The sequence below is a fragment of the Mytilus edulis genome, chromosome 5 (assembly GCF_963676685.1).
Source record: "Mytilus edulis chromosome 5, xbMytEdul2.2, whole genome shotgun sequence".
In the NCBI taxonomy this organism is placed as follows: Eukaryota; Metazoa; Mollusca; class Bivalvia; order Mytilida; family Mytilidae; genus Mytilus; species Mytilus edulis.
The window spans coordinates 82804802-82830876 of NC_092348.1; the positions used below are offsets into that span (position 1 = coordinate 82804802).

General features: G+C 33.6%; 1 protein-coding gene across 1 annotated transcript in view; it reads left to right on the forward strand.

Moving 5' to 3' along the window:
• LOC139524624 (uncharacterized oxidoreductase SSP0419-like) overlaps positions 1–26075 on the forward strand; it is a 33014-nt gene that overhangs the window by 6627 nt on the left and 312 nt on the right. Inside the window, exons 2-5 of the mRNA XM_071319571.1 lie at positions 1594–1799; positions 2426–2566; positions 19312–19402; positions 25345–25508. Of these exons, the coding sequence (XP_071175672.1) occupies positions 1594–1799; positions 2426–2566; positions 19312–19402; positions 25345–25508 (602 nt within the window). The remainder of the gene's footprint in view (positions 1–1593; positions 1800–2425; positions 2567–19311; positions 19403–25344; positions 25509–26075) is intronic.

Consider the following 26075-nt stretch of genomic DNA (forward strand, 5'->3'; position numbering starts at 1 on the left):
TCCATAAAATATCCGTTTGATATCCTTTCAATGCATGACACTGTCTAGTGGTTTTTCTGCCACAATTACAAGGAAAACCTGGCTAAACTTGTGCTAAATCAAACACTTAAATCTTACATCGCTATTGATGTTAAAGCAATTATTTAAAGGGCCATCCGGAACTGTTGGGTTTTATGACAGTCTTCCTTCCATACACACCATCGCTGCAAAATAATTTGAACATTCAATTAGATGATTATAATATTATTTGGCAATCCAAAGAGAACCTGACACATCAGACCACAATAAACAGAGACCCCAAAAAAAGCCAATTTTACTTTACAATGAAATTGAAAAAGTAGTTAGTTACATGTCAAATCATCTTTTGGCTGTCGACAAAAAATAAATAAAATCTAAATTTCGTAGCATTTTACCCCCCCCCCCCCCTTTTTTTAACTGAATTTGTTCAAGGTATGGTGGTTTTACCCCTTTTCAGATTTCAGTATGTCATGTTGTATATCTTTTATAAATTAGATGAATTTCTAGCAAGTTTCTACGATATTCTTTATCATTTGACAAAATACTATGCATCTGAATTAAATTGTTTACTATTTGAAAAAGCGCGCCTTCTTTTACTTTAATTTACTTCCCTTTATTTCACATAGCAACAAATATTAAAAACTGCCACATTTGACTGCATATCAATTTTTTTTCCCAAAAAAAATATATGTCAAGCAGCATAATTAACTTTACAAATTGGGAGAAAATCAAGATGTTCCGACTATAGGTTAGTATTAAAAAAAAATAATGAAAGGTTGGCATGATTCCAGGTTTGAACCCTGACGACACTTAAAATCGAAAATTCACTTATTTACCTATCATATGGAGATACGATGATGTGATAAACTTAACAATTAATAATTTACCTGGTGCATTACCATATTCACATTACGTTGACACGTCTCAGTTCGTCTGTGTTAGCTCATTTCAAGCTAGTAAACAATGTACACCATTTTCCGCTATTCTTTACCGATTACCTCTAGTCAGAAGAGCCCACTGTTTACAGGGGCGATAATATTTTGTCACCAGTTCACGCACTGATAAAACCTTAAATAATTGAATATTGATTATTATAATAGAAAATTTAAGTATAAAATGTTTAATTGATGACATGTGCACTGTTGATTTTAAATACGTCTGATTGAAGGCAGCAGTAGTTTATCTGTATTAAAATGATTTAATAAATTATTTAGAAAGCACAGAAACTTGTCGCTGAAAAAACTATCCTTAGTTACACCTTTCTTTTGAAAAAACCGCAAATCAAGATCAATAAAGGTAAAACAATGTCTGATGGAATCGCATGAACTAAAAAAGGAACGAATCAGAATGCGTTGACATGGTAAACATTTCCTGCTGTGCAGACATACATCACCTGCCATGCGAAACAAGATTCAGTCGAAATGTCACAATGTGGAAAAAGAAGACACTTTCTTAATATGCAGATTAGACGAGTATTCTAGTATCCAAATAAGATCTAATTACGCTTAAACTTGTCGCTTATGACATGTGAAAAACCCTAATAAATAATCTATTTTATTTTCTTACCCTCGAAAGGTAGCAGTTTAGCAGGTAAGGTGGCCATAGTAACAGGTGCATCAAGTGGAATAGGAAAGGCCACAGGGATAGCTCTAGCGAAAGCAGGAGTTAAAGTGGCTTTAGCAGCCAGACGAAAAGACAAACTAGAAGAAGTAGCGAAACAAATATCTGAAAATGGAGGAGTATCTATTTGTGTAGAAACGGATGTTACCAAAAGGGATCAGGTATAAAAAAGGTCAAACAATTAGACAATCGTTTGACGCCCAGTAATGAGTATGAGTCTGCTTAAAGAAAAACTTTCATAGCAATTAGCAACCCAAAAATATATTTGTTAACTTTTCATGTGTCATAATATATTTACAGAGTTTCATCAACGGAAAGAGTCCCTTTTTAGAAGATTGTTCTAAAAATGTGAAATTGGTAATATCGATCTCTTAGGTGCAACATTTTGCCATATCTATACTACTTTGGAATAAAATAGACAATGGAGAAGCCGGAATGTGAATTTGGCAGCTATTTTGTTTCTAGTTCTGTATAGTCTTACCTTCTGCTGTTGTCTGTTCTATGGTCAGGTTGTTGTCTCTTTGACACGTTCCCAATTTCCATTCTCAATTTTATTACAGACATCCATCTCGTTGGTGATGCAATTAGATGAATTTGATGACAAATAATGAATGATTTATATTAGGTTCATGGATCCTATATATCATTTAGAAGTACAGAACTTCCAACTTGGTGCAAACTATTTTATTACTGTGCTTTTCGTGTTCTTTTGTATTATGGTAACATAGACTCGGTAAGATTTGTATTTAGATTATAAAGCCAATATAGTTCACACGTTTTATTACAGATTAAGGCGTTAGTTCATGAAACCATTACAAAGTTAGGTCCAGTAGATATTTTGGTAAATAATGCTGGGTTGTGGTATTATAGTCTAATGCAGAACCAAATAGAAGATCTCTGGGAAGAACAGATTGATGTAAACATCAAAGTAAGAAAATAAGAAAGGCTTAATTGCATATGTTCATACAAAACAAAACACATTGATTGAATTAACAAATAATTAAAATGTTCAGGTATTTGTCGTTTTAAGTGTAAACCTAGCCTCTTGTACTATTTTTTCAACGATAATTTATTACAGTTGTAATGCTGGTCGGTGATATAATTTAACAATTACGTTTTTAATTTTGGATAATTAAGTCGATTTCAGCTTAAAATTGAATTTAAAAATATATAAAAAAAATGGCCCGGAAAATGATAAGATACCTGTCCAGCAATCGGAAGATCGAAGAGAGGCACCAGAGACCACAGGCACTAGACGTTCTGTCAATAGCATGAAAATATTGGCAATGGGAAGAAAATAGTGTCCATATATATAATATAGAGAAGGCTTCCAATGTCAAAATCGGCAAAATGTAAACAAAGCGGTTTATTTTTTCGTGAAAGGCTTGCGCTTTACTGTTGCGGTATTTTGGGACAAGGGAGTACCTAATTATTACTCCGCTCAACTTTTTACTGGATATTAATCAACTAGACATCGCCACTGACCACTTTTGTCATGCTGAGGGAAATATTCGACTTCCATTGTGGAACTGCCATTACATCGCTACCCCGCACAGAATATTAGCATAATTACAGGGGAGGTAATTTACTTATCGAAATATGGCGGGTAATACACAGTTAACAGAAAAGCAGCAGTTCGCTCTAAATACAGCCTTACAGGGTCATAATATAATTATGACCGGTCAGTGTGGAACAGGCAAAACATTTCTTTTGAGGTATAAATCTGAAATGAGTAAATTGGGCTTTTTAATGATATAATAACAGTTGGGACACAGATCATAATTTCCCCCCCAAATTTTTTTTCGCTCTCTGACTATTCCCCGCTCTTGAAATAATTCCTAGGGAGCGACCTTTTAACTTCAAAGAAGATTGGTGGGGGGGGGGGGGGTTCATGAAATGAATATATTCTGGTCAAGCATAAATATGAAAAAAAATATTATGGTTGAGATGGTCAAGTAGAGTACAAAAAAAAAATATTCTGAATCCAGAGTGTCTCCATTTAATTAAAAAAATATATAATTATATTAATCCAGTCGAAATCTTAATGAAAATGTTTGCGCCATACACAGTTCTTCTTGTTCCTTCAGTTAAATAGTTGCACCCCCCCCCCCCCCCCCCCCCCAAAAGAAATAAAATAAAATTGCCAAATAAAACATCAACAGATGAGCTCTGTTTATCATTGTGGTGTGGTAAAAAGACAAGTGTGAACTTCTTTAAATCCACCTCCCCCATCATCTCCAACATAATTATTTTAAAAAATACAACATACCTCAACTGTACATGTGCTTTCTGTTCTTTATTTTATTACAACCTCATGCTCAAGATTTCCACAAATTTATGTTCAGAATTTATATGCCATTTACACAAGCAGGTGAAAACTGTTTCCTTTCCTCATGTTACCGATATAAAAAGATGTGGTGTTAGCGCCAATGAGACGACTGACAATCCATGTCAAAATTTGTAGAAGTCATCCATTATTGGCCTAGGTATGGTCTTTTTATCTTGTATCCACACAGCACAATACACATTTTGTAGTTATTTTAAGAAATTGTCTCTGAATGAATAAAATACTGGGTACTGGACATTGTTTTTATCCAAATATGTATAAAATATTCCTGTCATCACAACTTCTATAAAGTTTATTGTATCTTTATGATACCTGATATAACGTTAGATGCTTGATATTGTTATGATAAATGCTGTTAGTATTTTTTCATCAGCTCTCCTACATAATTACTTTCGCACAATTAGTTCCTAAAAAAATTCTTGACATATTTTATTCTATGGTCCCTCTCCAAATCAGCACACATGATATTTTTAGCTCAATCGCGTGTTAAAAATCAAATTCCATAAGCCTTTGCCTGACCCCTTTTCACGCAGTAAGATTTTTGAAAATCAGTTCTGTGTTACATTTAATAACTCCATATTTTGTACACCTTTATTCAATGCTGGTCCTCTTCTCTCTATATCACTACACAATTATGTTATGGTAAATTATGATTGATTGATTGTTCATTAATGTTCAGTGGCAAATAGTTCATGCTCTTTCCGGATGACTTTTTATTGTGAATCAGTCAAGAGGTGACTATTAGATGATAATAACTACAAATGAAAATTCTACAGCCCATAGAACCAACACGTCGTGGATAATCCCACCGTTGGAAGGTTCTGTTGGGTGACAGATTTATTTGCAGTTCTGTGTTACATTTAATAGCTCCATATTTTTTACACATTTATTCAATGCTACTCCTTTGCTCTCTATATCAACACAAATGGTTAAGCTCAGTCACTTGTTAAAAATCAAATTCCATAAGCCTTTGCCTGACCCCTTTTCACGCAGTAAGATTTTTGAAAAATCAGTTCTGTGTAACTTTTAATAGCTCCATATTTTTTACACATTTATTCAATGCTGGTCCTCTGCTCGCTTTATCAACACAAATGGTTAAGCTCAGTCACTTGTTAAAAATCAAATTCCATAAGCCTTTGCCTGACCCCTTTTCACGCAGTAAGATTTTTGAAAAATCAGTTTTGTGTTACATTTAATAGCTCCATATTTTTTACACATTTATTCAATGCTGGTCCTCTGCTCTCTATATCGACACAAATGGTTAAGCTCAGTCACTTGTTAAAAATCAAATTCCATAAGCCTTTGCCTGACCCCTTTTTACGCAGTAAGATTTTTGAAAAATCAGTTCTGTGTTACATTTAATAGCTCCATATTTTTTACACATTTATTCAATGCTGGTCCTCTGCTCTCTATATCAACACAAATGGTTAAGCTCAGTCACTTGTTAAAAATCAAATTCCATAAGCCTTTGCCTGACCCCTTTTCACGCAGTAAGATTTTTGAAAAATCAGTTCTGTGTTACATTTAATAGCTCCATATTTTTTACACATTTATTCAATGCTGGTCCTCTGCTCTCTATATCGACACAAATGGTTAAGCTCAGTCACTTGTTAAAAATCAAATTCCATAAGCCTTTGCCTGACCCCTTTTTACGCAGTAAGATTTTTGAAAAATCAGTTCTGTGTTACATTTAATAGCTCCATATTTTTTACACATTTATTCAATGCTGGTCCTCTGCTCTCTATATCAACACAAATGGTTAAGCTCAGTCACTTGTTAAAAATCAAATTCACTAAGCCTTTGCCTGACCCCTTTTCACGCAGTAAGATTTTTGAAAAATCAGTTCTGTGTTACATTTAATAGCTCCATATTTTTTACACATTTATTCAATGCTGGTCCTCTGCTCTATATATCTACACAAATGGTTAAGCTCAGTCACTTGTTAAAAATCAAATTCCATAAGCCTTTGCCTGACCCCTTTTTACGCAGTAAGATTTTTGAAAAATCAGTTCTGTGTTACATTTAATAGCTCCATATTTTTTACACATTTATTCAATGCTGGTCCTCTGCTCTCTGTATCAACACAAATGGTTAAGCTCAGTCACTTGTTAAAAATCAAATTCACTAAGCCTTTGCCTGACCCCTTTTCACGCAGTAAGATTTTTGAAAAATCAGTTCTGTGTTACATTTAATAGCTCCATATTTTTTACACATTTATTCAATGCTGGTCCTCTGCTCTATATATCTACACAAATGGTTAAGCTCAGTCACTTGTTAAAAATCAAATTCCATAAGCCTTTGCCTGACCCCTTTTTACGCAGTAAGATTTTTGAAAAATCAGTTCTGTGTTACATTTAATAGCTCCATATTTTTTACACATTTATTCAATGCTGGTCCTCTGCTCTCTATATCGACACAAATGGTTAAGCGCAGTCATTTGTTAAAAATAAAAACATGTTGAATGTCACTACACAATTATGTTATGGTAAATTATGATTGATTGATAGTTGGTTCATTAATGTTCAGTGGCAAATAGTTCAGGATGACTTTTAATTGTGAATGAGTCAAGAGGTGACTATTAGATGAGCATAACTACAAATGAAAATCCTACAGCCCATAGAACCAACACGTCGTGGATAATCCCACCGTTGGAAGGTTCTGTTGGGTGACAGATTTATTTGCAGATATATATTTCTATAGATATGATTCGAGAATGCAATTATCTGTTCTGTAATTTTGTAAATAAAAGGTTCCTTATAGCCGAAGATTCTTTTGCTTAGCAGCCTTTGTTTGCTGTTTATTTAACGGACATGGTGTGGTAGCTTTAAAGTATGTAGCTTTTGTTGTGGAATTCCTTTTTGTAGATACGGTACATTGTCCAAGGATGATTGCATTATTTGATGGTCCATACTGTTTAATTGTTGGATTAGTATTCTGTCCATTACATATGCCTCTCTGTTGACAAAAGTGGTTTTCAATTAGGTCAGAATTAAGAAAAGCAGGTGAAATACTGTTTCCTTTTCCTAAACACATTTTACAAAGGGAAATAAATCCACTCAATGAACTATTTAAGTCATCACGTGTTTCTTGTGTAATGAGATGTTTCTTACTAGTGAGCAATTTGCTGTTCTGGACATGTTCTTCCCATTTGTTAAAGAAAAGTAGAACCGATTTAAGCTTATCAAAAATGTTGTCGTTCAGATCAAAAATAGGTCTGTTGTCATGGAAAATTTCAACCAGCTGTGAAGTATTTTCAAGCAGTTCAACTGTAGAACTTAACCTAGAAGGGTTTTCCAATGTTGCTTGATAGGATTTCATCAAATAAAGCATATCCCTGTTGAGAACATCCTCTGCATATTTATTTCTCATTTTACTTGCCCCTGTAATGTTTATATGGTCTTTTGTCAGGTGTCTATGAATACGAAATCCACCACTTTGATTAAATTTAAATGCTTCTTCAAAGTGGTCCCAAACAATTGGCTGATCATTAAGAAGGAGGTATCTACCTGCAGCACTTCGATTTATAGTTTTACTAGATAAAACACTGTTTCTAATTTTTTTTAAAACATGTTTTATATCTTGAATAATTGCTAATTGATGACTGTTATTATAAATGTCAGTGGCAAGAAAATTTGAGGCCCTTATATCATCACCAAGAAGCAGTTTTGTAAGACAACGGTTTGTTGTAGCTCCATCAAACATAAGATAGTCAATTTCAAAACCATATTCATTTAAAACATCCACACATTCCCAAATATTTATATACAATTGATGGGTAGTTGCTGGGTTTGATGCGTAATAGGCCATAGGCCATCTAAATCCTTGATAGCCATGAAATGTAAATTGTAAACAATGTGTTGCCAGTTTCACTTCCTTTTTACCATTTGTAATAGTGCTTATGGCATTATTAGTGTGACCCATGTCAATTCCTCCAACAAATTCCCAGGCATCACCTTTGCGTGTAATTTCAATATCATCTTGTATCGACATTTCATCAAGTAATAGCCCCCCTCTATGTCCAAAAATGCTGACCTGTTGACGCTCTGCTTCCTTTTTCATCCATGTTAAATTATCATGGTTGATTCCAGGTTTTTGTTTAACACAATTTTTGTAATAAATCAACGTTGATTTAGCCGGTAAGCAGAGCATTCCAGACTGCCTTAAGTTGTCATAGGCATTTGGTGACTTACAGTACAGAGTCAGGCAAAGGCTTATAATTTTACTATCCCACCTTCTTTGATGTATATCTAGGTTAGAATTACAATTTTGTAATTGAGATTCTAGTAAAATTCTAAAATTTTCTGGTGCTCCTGTTGATAAAAGTTTGTCTATTAGATCATTAACATCAACATTATCCAGTGTTTTGCTTTTTATGTTTTTGTCATCTTCAGTTTCATTGTTACCAGAATTTTGGCAAAGTATTTTTGGTGTACTTATCTGCTCTTCGGTCAGTGGGAGCTCTTGTTCCATTTTTCGTTTAACAGTACTTCTCACCAGTCTAGCACAGATTCCACAGAAATCATTTTTGGAGTTCCAAGAAATTATTTTCTCACATGCTTTGGAACAAATTCTCTCATCTACCTGTTGTTCATTATATATGAATGACCACTTTTGATTAACGGCAGATTTTATTGCAACATTTACATTCTCTAGCTGCATTCCCTTGCAAAATTTCAAATTTTCTAACAAAAATATGATCCCATTAACAGTTTCCTGGTTAGGTTCTAAAATAATGTTTAGACTTACTTTATGTCCTAAAATTTCTATGCTGGTAGAATTGGGTGCAAATGTGGCTGTGCATTGTAGTCTCACTCCATTAAGGTAGTATTCCCTTGCACAATTTATGGTGAGAGCCATGTTTTCTGTTTTCACTTGGCAATGCGGTGGAATTTTCAGTTCTTTGGTGTTACTTGAATGATTCTTTTCTACCAATGTATCGAAATATATAAATGGTTTGTTGTTAATGTATTTGGTCCTTGAATTTGTCTTCAAAACTGTAGCTACTAGTTTTCCCAGCATTACTTTAGTTGGTAGTAGATTCTGCTGTTCAGTAAAAAAATTGGTGCATTTCCTAAACATATCATCAAGAAGAACTCCCTGCTTACTGATAGAAGTGTCTGTACTGTAAGTGGTTACCAACCTGTTAAAAAAAGTATATAGACAAATGAAGATGTGGTATGAGTGCCAATGAGACAATTAATTCTGCATTCTCCATTCAAGTTTTCAGTATTTTTAATTATTAAGTCAAAAATACACTATATATATATATGTACACTGAAACTACTGATTTATTACACATTCCATTATTTTTGAAGTTTTCCTTCATTTTATAGGTATTATAGGTATAATCTTGTAGGGAGGTTAAAAAGGGGGAATGGTTATTCAAAAGCATTGATTGTTAAAAAAGGGTTGTTTCAACAGAAAAATTAAAATCATAAATGTCCGTGACTTTTTATTTGGTGGATTACAGGTGTAGTTATTCAAACTAGGATTTTTTTTTTATTATTGGATATAACACTTCTTTTATATTAAAAAAAACAGGTCCATCATAAACAAGTTGTTTAAACAAGGAAGGAGGGTGTCGGTCACAGCAACCACTGGAATTGCAAGTACCCATTTGGGACCATCAGCTACAACCATACATTCTTGGTGTGGTATCCTTGATGGCAGGTTTTCTCAAAGACAACTGAAAGAACTTGTTTGCAGTGATGAACGTTTCAGTGATGCCAGAGAAAGAATTAAAAGTACAGATGTCTTGATAATTGATGAGATAGGAATGGCATCACAGAAAATTTTTGAAATGGTGGAGATGGTGTGTCGCATTGCTAAACACAGTGACTTTTTATTTGGTGGATTACAGGTATATTTATCTTTTAAGAAATCAATATTCCTAATTCAGTGCAATCCTATTGTTTAAACAGTTTATACAAATTGTATACCTAATTGGTATTTTGCTGCTAATTCAATATGTTCCAGATCATTTAAGCTTTTGCTCAATGAAAAGAAAATTTATTACAGTCTTTTTTTATGAAATGCATTCTTCTGTATCAGTGTATGGTTTAAAGACATAAAATGCAATCTTTTGATATCTTTGATGGACAAATTTCTATAAATTCTAATTATGACCCTTCGATTCATTTGCAGAATGGCTCTTCCCAATGATTTTAAAGATATGATCCAAACGGACTTTAATAAGGCTGTCAGATTTCTTGTTTCAATTGTTTTACATTGTAATTAAGGGGCCTTTTATAGCTGACTATACTGTATGGGCTTTGCTCATTGTTGAAGGTCATACCGTGAATAATTTTTTTAAATTAATTTGTGTCATTGTGGTCTCTTGTAGAGAGTTGTCTCATAAGAAATCAAACCACATTTCCTTTTGTAATAAAATGGAGCTATATATATATATAAATGTATGCATTTGAAAATTTTATGTCTTTACACTTCTGTCCATCTGTTTAAATTATAAATGGTCTGTTTCAGGTTATAGCTTCAGGAGACTTCAAACAACTCCCACCAGTTCCGAACATTAGATATGGCGACATGGGCAACCATTGTTTCATGAGTGATGTATTCAGGGAGTTTTTTCCCCATCACATCAATTTAGATGTTGTAAGTTTGTTTACTTTCAAAAAATTTTGATGCCATGAAATATTGATCATGATGAATCTGCTGATTAACTGTTTTCTCAAATACTGTTCTTCCTAACACTGTATCAATATGCCCCAAATTTTATTTAACATGTAATTTAAACCCTAATCTTACTTTAATATGCATAAATATCGAGAAGTGTTTTTATGTCCCACCTACGACAGAAGAGGTGGATTATGTTTTCTGGTCTGCGCGTTTGATTGTTCATTTGTCCTTCCGTCCCTTCGTTCGTCAGTCTGTCCCGCTTACGGTTAAAGTTTTTGGTCAAGGTAGTTTTTTGATGAAGTTGAAGTCCAATCGACTTCAAACTTTGTACAAATGTTCCTTATGATATGATCTTTCTATTTTTAATGCCAAATTAGAGATCAATTTCACAGTCAATTGAACACAGAAAATGATAGTGCGAGTGGGGCATTCATGTACTGGGGACACATTCTTGTTTGAACATGTATGAAAGAAGTTTGCAAGTTTTACATCATCCTATCACCAATTTCAATATAAAATGTAACTATCTGCCAATGAGGTAAAAAAGAATTGTTTCAGAAAAAAGACTATCTCATGCAAAATGTGTGTCTACCCTGCATTACTATCAGTACTTAGTGCCAGAACAATGATGAGGGGAAACTCCCAAGGTTAAGGTCCAGTGAATTTGACTAAATGAACAATTTTGATTTTGAAGTTTTCTGCTTAAGTTAGATTGATAGGAACTTCTTGTGATCGATCAATGATATTTTAGTTTTAGACTGATTATATGTCATATTTTGTTGTGTACTGTATTAAATTTGTACGATCCATCGCCCAGTACGATTATTGTTGGCTGTCATGAAGTTATTTTTTTTCATGAAATACTGAAAAACCTTAATATCTTCCTTAAAGGACATCAAAACTACTTTATTTTTAGGTTGTACGTCAGAATGAACTACCTCTAATATTGGCCGTAAATGAACTGTGCGAGGGAAAGCCATCACAAGAAACAGAGCAATTTTTAAAAAGTTTAAACAGGCCATTACCAGAGTCAAATGATGACATCACCAGACTTTTTGGTACCAACTTCGACACATCTTATATCAACCAGGAAATGTTGGAAGACTTAGATGGTGAACTGTTTTTGTTCAAAGCAAAAGATACAGGTATACATTGGTCCTTTTATACCGCAACTGTCTAAAAAGGGCAATGTTAGTTTTTATCATCACTTGTCGTCCTTCTTTGTTTTCTGTTACCTTTTTAAAAAATCTTCTGTTAAACAACTAAGCTAAATCTCAGTTAATGAAACCAAACATGGCCAAAAACAGTTATGGGTACTACTTGTACTAGTAATTTGTATTTACCTGAAGACATACATTTCTTTATATTGATAGACTTTGAATTTGTAAAATTCTTATACAAGTGAATTTTTGAGAAAATTAAGGGGAGATTATTCGAACTATAATAAACTGTATCAGTATTTATTTTTTACTTCTTCAAGTAAATACAGATTACTTACAAAAGTAATACCCTTCACTGTAAATAATCCTATAAAAGGACAGTATTTTAAAAAAAAGTATAAAAATGAATCTATAGGCGGATGCAGGGGGGACCTTTCATGGTGAAATTTTTGTTGATTTTATAGGGAATCATTGAAGCATGACTGGAGCGGGGCCCCCTAAGGTCAGTCAGCGTCCCCCCTTAGGAAAAGTTCTGGAACCGCCACTACAATCTGCCCATTAACCAAGATGGCAGCCATGGCTAAAAATAAAACATACAGTATAAAAAAGAAGATGTGGTATGACTGCCAATGAGACAACTATCCACAAAAGACTACATAACAGGTAAACCATACAGGTTTACTTTTATAGATGTTTATGAGAAAAAAAATTCTAGGGTGAAGCAAAATATATTAAATTATATTGTACTATTTTCAGCAATTCACTTTTGAATAAAATTTGAAATAAGGTCATATACTGCATTTAAAGGTATATTATTTAAAATATGATTTAGTTTGGGTAATTGTTATAAACATAATACATTTGCTATTCATGTCAACTCTTGTTATTTCTGCTTAACAGAAAATAACATTTGTAAATGAAATATAGGATTTCTAAGATGTATATACTATTACACAAATTTATATACTATTTAATGTCATATGATATGATGTTATTACTTCAAAAACTATAACATTAAGTTTGTCATCCTTTGATATTTGATATATACTTATGTAGTCTTAAAATGCCTTTTTATTTCTCAGTGGAATATATGCAATGAATTTGACTTGTGCTTTACAATTTTTATTCCAGGTCCAAGACATTTACTTCTGCAGTGTCCTGGTGGTGCAACTTTAGCTTTAAAAGTTGGGGCGCCTGTAGTATTAGTAAGAAATTTATCTGGTGGACTCATGAATGGAATGATAGGCAAAGTCATTGAATTGAAGCATGGACACCCACCAATTGTTAATTTTGGTGGAAGGATTGTACCTTTGGAAATGGTGCGTTTTGATATATATGATCCAAGGCAGAAAAAGTCCCTTGCTTCAAGACACCAATTTCCTATCAAGCTGGCATATGCATTAACAGTTCACCGTGCCCAAGGCATGACTTTGCCTAAAGTGGAGGTTGACTGTTACTCGTTCTTTGCACCCGGGCAGTTAGGCGTTGCGGTTGGTCGATCTGTTTCCACCAGTGGTCTCAGAATTGTTAATTACAATTCTAGAGCAGCCAATTTATTGCACTCAGAAGGTGTATATGATTTTTACTTTCATGAAAGTACAAAACCTGAGGCAGATTTATCATGCTGCAAAAAACGATATCAACTTGATGAAGTCCAGGAGGAAAACTTAGACGAGGTAAATGAACTATCACCTAAAAATATGCAAAGTACCAGTCAGGCACCACTACTGAATACACAAGAAAAATGTCCCTGGTCTTTGCAGGAGTTTCAAGACAAATTTAAGGATAGTTCATTTATGGAAGGTGTAAATAATATTGACATCTTGCAAAAAGTTTTTAACCTCCATTTTGTTACTGTGAAAGATTTTTTAAAGAAAAATCCCAAAAGCAACGAGGATTTTGTACAATTATATAGTAAAGTTAATAGCTATTTAATAGGTGAAGTCCATCAAGAAATATGGAGACATATCAAAGAGGCAACTAAAGCACAAAAATTGTCCACCAAGCTGTTCTTTTTTATTCTTGATAAAGAAATACAGACACTTGCTGATGCTGTTGTTGAGAAGCAGGTAGTGCAGTCTGAATTGAATGCAACAATAACACCACCAAATGCTGCAACAAATAGTAAAATCAGATATATAGCCGGTGCATGTGTACACAAAATTTGCATGCGGTTGAAAGTCAGTGTTATGAGAAAACTAGGAAAGACAAGTAAAAAAGGAAAACTGGAGAGAAAATGGTCTTACCAAAAACAGAAAATTCTCAAAACACTGACTTTATCTGAAGAAGAAATAACAAGAACAACAAGTGACAGAGGCAGTTTACAGGAAATTGAATATAAACAAAACCCTGGTGCTACAAGAGGGCTACTTCATGTTAGTGATGATGTGTTTCATTTTTTTACTGATCTACATATTCAGGTACAAACACAATTAACAGATAGTAATTTGCATTTAAATTTAGATAATATACATCTGAAATGTAGAAATTTTATATTGCAAAACAATGTACTTATTCAAAAATGGATTGAACTATTTGAATATCAAGAAGATGATGATGAAAATGAGGTCTTTCTTATCATGCTTTTTGAACTGTTTGAAGTAATTACAGAACACTTTCTACGTATATCATTGGCTGATGCAATTACTAAATTTAAAGAGGCAATACCAAGAACCAAAAAACAAGCTTTGCGGAGTAAAATACAAGCTTTATCCGAAAGAACTGAAGTGGCTGGAAAAAAACCAAGGATGAGTACTTTGGAAAATGAAATTGCTTCCTCAGATATTTTTATTTGTGGAAAATGTAAAAAAGTATGTTCAGAAGAACCAGAATGCATTAAAGATCAGAGCATTGGATGTGATTCCTGTAACAACTGGTTTCATTATTCCTGCATGGCAATAAAGGGTACTGAAAAATTTCTTCAATCTGAAGTTTCTACTTGGAAATGTGTCAGCTGTAGAAAAGGAAAAGGGAAAGGAAAAAGCAGTACCAAATCAAAATAAGTGTTGATGCTTACAAATTTTGGCTATAAATTTACACTAAGGATAATATAATAACATATTTGCAATTAAACCTGTCACCTATGAGAACCTTCCAACGGTGGGATTATCCACGACGTGTTGGCTCTCTGGGCTGATGGCTTTTAATATGTAGTAATAGATGTAATAGTCATGTCTTGAATTATTCATAATCAAAATTTTTCCTTACCAAGTATGAACTACTTGCCACTGAACATTTATCAATCATTAAATCACATAACAATATTATGCAGTGACATTGGACATGTTTCAATTTTTAACAAGTGACTGAGCTTAACCATTTGTGCTTTTCTAGAGAGCAGCTGACCACAAAATGAATGTGTGAAAGACATGGAGCTATTAAATGTGTTCAAAGAACTAAGTTTCCTCCTTTTGGACTTCATTAAGTTGATATTGTAAGTCGCCTCACAGTGATGAACTGAAAAGGATTGTGTTTACAAGAATTGTCTCTGTAGTGACAATATCGAACATGTTTCTGTTGTGAACGCATGCATGTACCGGCTATATCTATCCGATTTCGACTGAACTTAACCATTTGTGCCTGTCTGGAGAGCAGCTGACCATAAAATGAATGTGTGAAAGACATGGAGCTATTAAATGTGTTCAAAGAACTAAGTTTCCTCCTTTTGGACTTCATTAAGTTGATATTGTAAGTCACCTCACAGTGATGAACTGAAAAGGATTGTGTTTACAAATATTGTCTCTGTAGTGACAATATCGAACATGTTTCTGTTGTGAACGCATGCATGTACCGGCTATATCTATCTGATTGTAACTGAACTTAACCATTTGTGCCTGTCTGGAGAGCAGCTGACCATAAAATGAATGTGTGAAAGACATGGAGCTATTAAATGTGTTCAAAGAACTAAGTTTCCTCCTTTTGGACTTCATTAAGTTGATATTGTAAGTCACCTCACAGTGCTGAACTGAAAAGGATCGTGTTTACAAAAATTGTCTCCGTAGTGACAATATCGAACATGTTTCTGTTGTGAACGCATGCATGTACCGGCTATATCTATCTTATTGTAACTGAACTTAACCATTTGTGCCTGTCTGGAGAGCAGCTGACCATAAAATGAATGTGTGAAAGACATGGAGCTATTAAATGTGTGCAAAGAACTAAATTTCCTCCTTTTGGACTTCATTAAGTTGATATTGTAATTCACCTCACAGTGATGAACTAAAAAGGATTGTGTTTACAAAAATTGTCTCTGCAGTGACAATATCGAATATGTTTCTGTTGTGAACAGGTGCATGTACCTGCTATATCTATCTTATTGTAACTGAACTTAACCATTTGTGCTGATTTGGAGAGCAGAGAACCATGGAATAAAGGTGTACAAGTATGGAGTTATTAATTGTATCCACAGAATTAAATTATCAAAGAACATTATTAGTGAAAAAAGGCTTATAGTTTATTGAAATTGGTACGGAAAGACAATTCATTCTAGCTATATATATATATAGGTTGTACTGCATATTGACTGTCACGAAGACCTTTGATGAAATTAAATGGTGCAGGAATACCATACAGTATTAAAATGACTTCATAAAGGTGTGCCAGAATATGACTGACATAACTCAAAAGAGGTCTATAAAAAGAATATTATTGTTATATATTATGTGAAGTTATGGCTAAGAAAATAGGAGTTTATGAAAGCAGATCATTTGAAAGTTAACTGAAAAACTGTATTTTTATAACTAAAATACTGTATTATTTACACATATTGTGTACGAGTTACAATAAGATATTGCCACAAACGAAGTAGAATTTCTATCATATGAAAAAGTGTTGATGACCTTTCCTGATGACTTTAGATGAAGCACGATACTAACAAAAAGCCACACTACGGTATTTAACAATTCAAATTTTCTTATATATATAGGGGTAAATTCAGTAAAAAATCTCCCATTGACTTTAATGCTAATCTATGTGTGGAAATAAATTTATACCTGATTTACCTTTAGAAATTAAAATCTTTCATATATCATTCATGAAAGTACAAATGTAGCCTTATCTTTTGCAACAATAAAAACATAGGGTCATGCGGCATTTTTGGACATTCACATGACCTTGTTTACAAACAATGTAGATTCGCACTGAATTCCCATACTGACCCCCATTACTTTTCAACCCTGAAGGGAAAAAAATAAGTACAGTCAGATATATGTACTATTTTTTTTTTCAACTCTAGTTTTGATCCATCTACCAAAAAATATTTATTACAAGCATTATCTGCCAATCAGAAGACCATATAACTTCAGTGTTATACAGAAAGCTCTCCCCTAAATGGGCAGTCCCTGATGACGTATATTTATTTACTGAATTTACCCCTATATTTAATTTAAAAATCATTTAATTTTACTAACATTATTTTTGTCATTCTGGGCTTATATGTCATTGTTGAATTGCTGTCATTGATTTTTCCCATTTATATTTTTGTATTGTTGCATTGCTGTCATTTTGACTTTTCCCCTGGGTTTATTGTTTTATTGCATTGCTGTCATATGAACAGGATTTTTCCCTGTGTTTATTGCATTGTTCCTTAATGAATTTTACCAGGTGTACTTTTATCTCTAAATGAACATTCATTAAGGAAACTAAACAGCAACCATTTTATTTTCGGGGGGGGGGGGGGGGGGGCTATGTCGTTTTTTTTCGCCTGTGGAGAAAAACAATATTTTTTTCGCGACAAGTCGAAACAATTTTTTTCTTTCAATTTAAGCATTACATATAGTGGCAGCTGAGGGTGAAACAAACAATTTTTTTTCTCAGAATCAAAAACAAATTATTTTTTTCTTCAAAAACTGGAAACAAACTTTTTAGCCCCCCCCCCCCCCCCAGAAAATCAAATGGTTGCTGCCTAAGGAGATGTGGTATGAATGCCAAATGACAATAAACTATCCACCAGTATATTAAGGCCACTTGTAAAATATCATAACTTTTAAAAATATGATATTTCTGTCCTTGCCTTTGCTTACTGAGACTAGGTTTACAGAAATATTGCTGTGAGTTTGTAAGTAAATTAGTTTTATAAATTGTTTAGACTGATAGAATAATATCAGAAAGCGAAATTTGATACTTTTAACCACATATAATATATAGAGAGAAGTTAAGACCTTTGAAAGGGGAGGATATTTTAAATTTGGGTGGATTCTTAATGAATAATGGCTTCTCTGTTGGTTCATGTTTTCAAATCAGGGCAAACCTAAGGAAAAGATTGGCATCTCAAATCACAGTTAGACCTTTAACAATGAAAAAAAACTCTAACCTTACTGCATGTTAATGATCAGCAGTTTAAGCATATTTTTTTGTTTGGCAAAATGATTATCCTAGTTTGTGCTCATATCTTCCTTTTAAGGTAGATTTTACTTAAAGTTTACTTGAGAATTTATTAAATGGATTAAGGTATATATTTTTTAATTGGTTGTTGCTGAGGAAACTTTGAATGCATAAAATGAGTAGACATTTGAGCCCCCACCCCCCTTTTTTTGTATCCCTGTATTTACCTAAAATATTTAGTTTACTAGTTTGCTAGATGTCAAAAATTACTCTTACCAAGCACAGGCATCAATAAATTTAGCCATTGTTTGATTCTTTCAAACTTTTCTCAAACTTCACACAATAAAATTATTTGAATCTGAATTATTTTTGAATTTTCCGCCTTGTAATCTTTGTAATTACGTCCCTTTACAACGTTCTACTTGTAATTACCTCCCTTTACGCCGTTCTACTTAAAAAATAATATTCATTTAAAAGACGCTTTTTCTAATATAAAATTATACATACCCATGGAATAAAATAAGAGCAAATCATACAAATGTGAAATCTTTTTCTTTGAACATTTTATTAGAATTTATTATGCTAATATTCTGTGCGGGGTAGCGATGTAATGGCAGTTCCACAATGGAAGTCGAATATTTCCCTCAGCATGACAAAAGTGGTCAGTGGCGATGTCTAGTTGATTAATATCCAGTAAAAAGTTGAGCGGAGTAATAATTAGGTACTCCCTTGTCCCAAAATACCGCAACAGTAAAGCGCAAGCCTTTCACGAAAAAATAAACCGCTTTGTTTACATTTTGCCGATTTTGACATTGGAAGCCTTCTCTATATTATATATATGGACACTATTTTCTTCCCATTGCCAATATTTTCATGCTATTGACAGAACGTCTAGTGCCTGTGCAGAGACAATACCATGGTCAAACAAACAAAAAAGTAGGAAAAAATACAATAACTGCATACGAACCAAAGATTTAACAACACGGATGTCCCGTAAAACCAGAGAATAACTCAGGAGATCCCGAAGGGTGTGCAGTTCCTGTTTCGCCAAAAATCGAATAACTTTTGAGTAAATAGAAAATTGACGACTTGCAGAAGTATTTGAATTCCATGAACCGGAATTATCTGTTATTTTTGCATGATTAGACAGATTTATAACCCTCGTCCCTTCAAATTAACAGATACTGATATTTTATTCTTTAATATCAGGGTTTAACCAATTGTGCTGCGGCTGTCCTTGATGGAATGATAAAACAACGTTCCGGTCATATAGTCAATATGTCATCTGATTCTGGTAAAAAGTTAAGTATACACATACTTTCCTTATGTCATATATCACATGTTGGTCTCTATTTTCTTTCTTCTAACCAGAAACCTAGAAAATGTAAACTTGAAAGAAAGAGGAAATAATGAGACTGTTATGGTTGTGTTCTTTTATTATTGTAAAGATTGTTGCCAATCTTTAATTTAAAAACAATATCTTTGGTTTCTGGATATTAAATAATGACTAAACAACTTTTAAAAGTATCAGAGATTATTATTGTCAATAGTAATACATACAAGTAAATGAAATACAATATGTTGAAACGTTTGAATGTGTTTTTCGTTCGTGAATGCGTTATTACCTCTTGTATCCTTTCAAGCTTGGTTCAAATTCGTTTCGTTATCAGAAAAATCCGGTTTTTATAAGACTTAGCACGCCTTATCCTTGCGTGTAAGAATATAGTCCGTAGCCGGTCAAGGTTAAATGTTATTATTAAAGTTATCGAGAATGTAAACATAGAATTATATTGAAGGAATGGACAATTCCATCCGACTTTACACCGATTTAGGAATATAAAGCAGGTAAAATGCAGTTACTAAAGAAATGTAGGATTCATAACAAGCTAGAAAACAAAGATGTTATTCGAACGCCACATGTTGGCGGAATTTCGTAACGTTAAATCGGCAACTGTCAAATTTGCCGGGAACGACGTTACGTTTACAAAAAGGTACTGCCGCGATATTTAACGTTCACAACACTGCCCTCCGTCAAAAATAGAATTTCGTCTCGAAATTTAAATAACTACGAAAGATTAAATCATTATATACAATCGAACAAAATTTAAACAAGCACCTACTGTCTCAATAGTTAAAATTAAGAAAATTTGTTTTTGTCTAAATCACGAATAACGTACCACGATCTATGACACGTAAACATAATGATAAAATTGTACGAACGGCATACAAAACAATATGCATATAAATAATATCAACAAATGTCTAGTTTTGTGTCTTTTCAATATAAATGAATGTTTTTTAAAATTTTCAACGTCTTCTTTTCCAACAACTTCACTGTATTATTGGTTCGTCTCTTTTTGTCCTCTTCTGTTCTTTGCTCCTTCTGTGTTCTCCTCTGCTATCTCGCTTCTGTGTCAACTTTTCGTCTTTTCTTCCGTTTCCTCCAATCTTTTTGTGTATCTCGAGTTACATGTTCCTCATTCTCAAATTCATTCGTAGTTTGGTCTAAATCTGTTTTATGTAAACCTTCTTTCAGTTGACTTATCTTTTCCTCCTGACAGAACATGTTTCCATCCTCTTCTGTAACTATAACATTTACAATTTCTTCAGTAACTGGAACATTTTCATCTGTAACACTTAAATTATCTTCTGTAGCATGTTGCAAAAGTTCAGGCAACATTTGGACATCGACCTTGTCCGTCTGATTACCCTTATAACTTGCACTTGTAATATTTCCTATATATTCACACATGTCTGCATGCGTACTTGCTACCATAATTTTTCTACTATGTTCAACAACTGGTTCAAGTATAGAATACCGGCTGGACAATCCTTCTGTGTCATAATCCTCTCCAGCAATAATTATCTCAGAATTGGCTGGTATGGTAATTGCTTCTTTTATCCTAACTCTAGCTATACCATCTATTTGTCTTGTGGTTTGGCATTCTATCCACTCACCATTTAATTGGAGTCCCCTCTTGCAGTTGATAGTTATGTCCTTTTCATCAATCAGGTCACATCCTAACAATACGCTGTCTCCAATGGGGGCTACATACATGGGCCATGTGAAAATCTCATTTCCTAGTTTCATCTCTATCTGTGCTATTCCCCTTGTTGTCATATGCTTCCCAGCCTCTGCAACCACTAAATTCCTTGTTGCCTTCTTCAGTTCTGGTCGCATGTCTTTTGGAATTTTAGAATACAGTTCCTCACTCAAAACTGTCACCTCCGCTCCAGTGTCAATAACTGCCTTGGTTTCAACCTTGTTAATGACCAAAGGAACAGTAATGGTAGCTGCCCTCACCCGATCAATGACGATATTTTTCTCTATTGCCTGACTCGGTTCAGCACTGCCAATTACATCACTAGGTGTACTCTTCTGTAATTCATCAAATCCCTCAAACAACAAATTCAAGCTCAGATCATGAGTCAATGCATCAAATTCATCTCCACATGGTCCATTCCTGGTAGTTATATCCTTAACTTCAATAATTTTATCAATGGCTGATACTTGGTCGACAGTCTCAGCCCTTATTAGTTTAAAGAATCATCTTGTGTCTCATTGCTGTTGAAAAAATCTCTGTTTTCTGTACTGCTTTTATTTTTCTTTGGTTTTTTACAGTCTTTGATGTAATGCCCTTCTTCGTTGCAATTAAAACATCTTGTGGTTCTTGTTTTTGTTCTATTGTCTTTGTTATACGGCTGGTTTTGCCTATAACCTTGGTTAACATTTGGTTTGTTAAATTTTGTCATTTCCTTCTGAATTATCTCTCCTAATGACTGAGTGATCCCTCTTTCAAATTGTGTAAGCCTCTCCTCAGTTACATATCTTTTCCCGCCAACTTTCCTTATTTCGATATCATCTTCACCTTCATCAAAATCAACAGTTTCCTGCATACTCAGCTGACGGATGTTTCTATCTTTATTTCCTCTTTTATATGTTTCATACAGAGTCACCTGGTGGATAGCTTCAGTCATACTTGTAATTTTCTTTGTCAGTAATTCTATAGCAATGCTCTGGTCGGGTAATCCCCTTAGCATGTACTCTACACTCAATGTACTGTGAGTGGCTACGTCAATAGTTGGAAATGACCGTCTGCCTAGCATTTCTACTCTGGAAGCATATTCATGGATGTTTTCTTTGCCCTGTTTCCTTAATGTATGCAATTCTTGTCTATACGTCTCTGGATAACCATGGTCACCAAATCTATTAGACATAGCTGCACATAGCCCAAAGAAAGATCTTTTAGTCTCTGGTGAGAGGTAGGAAGCATAAACCATTGCCTCATCTTTAAGTGCTGTTACTAATTCAATGGCTTTAGTATCAGTATCCCATCTGTTTATCTCTGCAATGAGCTCGAATTGCATAAAGTAGGCACTCCATGGATCTCTGCCGTTGTAAAATGGCACTCTGTTTCTTCTCCCATTGTCTATCTTGGAGTTTTCAATATTATGGTACTGTTGCTGTGGTCTGCCATATTGTTGCTGTGGTCTGCCATACTGTTGCTTAGGTAACCAGTTTGATACTGAGGAATTGTTTGGATACTGCTCGTAATCTGTACCTTGCTGGATTTCAGGCATGATTGTACTTGTACCAGAATAGTTTGGACGATGCTGTATCTCAGGTATTGTCATATTATCATAGGCATATGATTGTTGTTGCTGGGTGTCTGGCAATGTTGTGGTATTATATGAGTAGGTTGGACGTTGCTGGGTCTCTGGCAATGTTATATTGTTGCAGGAGTTTGTTGAACGTTGCTGGGTCTCTGGCAATGTTGTATTGTTGCAGGAGTTTGCTGAACGTTGCTGGGTCTCTGCATAACTATTTGGACTTCTGATAACAGGGTCAGATTTACTCTCAGTGAAATGTTGAGCATTATTCTTCATCTGAAGGTTCTTAAAATTTCTTAATGCCTCTAACTCTTGTCTCATCTTTACCATTTCTTCACTCTCATATGATTTCTGAAGGTTTTCATTTCTTAATGCCTCTAATTCTTGTCTCATCTTTATTATTTCATCACTCTCTTGTTATAGTCGCTATAGCACTATCACTCTTACTTTGAGTTGGGAAAAGAAATGGGTTTGTGCTTACTTCCCTTTGAATATTACTCGCAGTACTACTAAATGGCCTGGAGCTTGTATTTATTTCCCCCTGGTTTAAACTAATAGCCTGGTTTGAGGCTAAATAATTATGAGACGTGACATCCCCAAATGAGCAGGTATCAATATTTGTAGATGCAACAGACCAAGTGGGAATAATTGGACTAGCTAATGTGGTAATTCCCCTACTAAGTGAATTGGACCCCTGTGGTATACCAGATCTGTCTCTTAAATTATACATTTTACTTTAATTGCTAAATGAAATCAAGAGTTTCAATTTACTAATCAACTTGGATTAAACTTTATCCTTGTTAATCTTGTAGTTTTTCAGAATTATTCAACTTAGATTACTTAGATTACTTTTTATCCTTGTTGAAATAGAAAAACAATTTCCTATGTCTTACTTTTAAAACACCTTTTAAATTATGAATATATCCTTATTTTGTGACTATAAATTTTTCAACTTTGACCTTTTCCAAATATTATTATATTTACAACTTAGATTTATATTTATCCTTGTTGTAAAAGAAAACTTTTGAAATAGACTATTAAATATTAACTTTGAAATAGACTATAAATATAATTACTGGACGGTCTGGACCTATTTGAATTATTATGGTCTTAATATTTAACTTGGATTCAGATTTATCCTTGTTAAAATAGACTTCTAAATTTAAACTCAACTTGGATTAGAATTTATCCTGGTTGAATATGGTATTTACTTTTACTATATTTAAACTTTCAACTTAGATTAAAATTTATCTTTGTTGAATTGTACCCATGAACTATTTAATTTCAACTTGGATTTATATTTATCCTTGTTGATATATATTAAATTTTAAATTATGACATTTTCAACTTGGATTAGAATTTATCCTTGTTGATATAGATTCTGACTATCTATTATATTATATCCTTTTCAACTTGGATTAGTATTTATCCTTGTTGATATAGATTCTGAGAACTATTATATTTTATCTTTTTCAACTTGGATTTATATTTATCCTTGTTGATATAGATTCTGAGAACTATTATATTTTATCTTTTTCAACTTGGATTAGAATTTATCCTTGTTGATCTAGATTTTAACTAACTATATTATTTTATTTCAACTTGGATTAGAATTTATCCTTGTTGAATTTAAAATTACTTAAATATATACTATAATTTAATTATATTCACCAACTGTACTATCTATTTCTCAGCCTTCGTTGAAGTGTCTTTTTTTTATGTTTAGGTTTTTTTTTTATGTGTAACCAAATATCATAAAATATGGACAAAAACAATGTATGTACTTAACAAATGCGTGCCTAATAAAATATTCACGTAGATTCTTAAAATTTTCAGGCTTAAGAAAGAAAACTAAATTCGCTGCCACCAGTGTAAAGATTGTTGCCAATCTTTAATTTAAAAACAATATCTTTGGTTTCTGGATATTAAATAATGACTAAACAACTTTTAAAAGTATCAGAGATTATTATTGTCAATAATAATAAATACAAGTAAATGAAATACAATATGTTAAAACGTTTGAATGTGTTTTTCGTGAATGCGTTATTACCTCTTGTATCCTTTCAAGCTTGGTTCAAATTCGTTTCGTTATCCGGTTTTTATAAGACTTAGCACGCCTTATCCTTGCGTGTAAGAATATAGTCCGTAGCCGGTCAAGGTTAAATGTTATTATTAAAGTTATCGAGAATGTAAACATAGAATTATATTGAAGGAATGGACAATTCCATCCGACTTTACACCGATTTAGGAATATAAAGCAGGTAAAATGCAGTTACTAAAGAAATGTAGGATTCATAACAAGCTAGAAAACAAAGATGTTATTCGAACGCCACATGTTGGCGGAATTTCGTAACGTTAAATCGGCAACTGTCAAATTTGCCGGGAACGACGTTACGTTTACAAAAAGGTACTGCCGCGATATTTAACGTTCACAACAATTATTATAAACTTCGGCCTTAAAATTACACGTTTAAATACATCCTCGATGTTATATTCTAAGCAATTAAAAACAAATGGTACGGTCAAAATTTTTGAAATAGTGTGTCTATCAAATAAACGCATGACATACTTAAAATGAAATTTTGCACTTTTGTTTACCACTTGTGTTCTAGTCAAGAATCTTGTTTATACAGGGATACCCGGGTCTAGCAGTTTACACAGGAACTAAGTTTTATGTGGAAGGATTTTCCCAGACGTTACGACAGGAAGTGTGTAAATTCGGAATAAGAGTAACGTGTATCCAGCCGGGAGATGTGTCTGTCGAAGACAGAGACAAGACGCATCCCGATCCACAGGTATGTTAATTGAAGAGTGTAACTTTTAGTTAAATAGTCACGGTTTTTTTTTTTATATCTTAAGCAATGACAAAGCAAGGTACTTGTTAATAGACAAGATACGTTTCTCCATTTGTCCAAATGAAACGATCTACTAGCCTTCGCAACGGAGGCCTAACCCTACTCATGGTGATAAAATGGTAGAAAAAAATCCGGGAAAATACCACGGGGAGACCAAAACCATCAAACAGACATCAATTTGAAAGAAAACGACATAAAGACAAGCATAAGTCCATTTACATTTCTATTTTAGTCCTTTCTTGAACTACTATCTTGAATAAATTTTAATTTCTAGTTTGCTGTTATGTAAGTTATTGACCAAGCAAGTTGGTATACATCATTAAATCTGCACGGCTTTAGTGACCCTGTTTAACCCGAAAGACGTAAAGAGTTCTGGTTAAAAGGTCATCCCGACCGTGCAGAGTAAATGATACGTATACGGATTAGATTGGCAAATAACATTTTTAGCATATGACGCCATCAATTAATTGTGCTGCGTTGTCTACATGATTACTTGTTAAAGTAGCT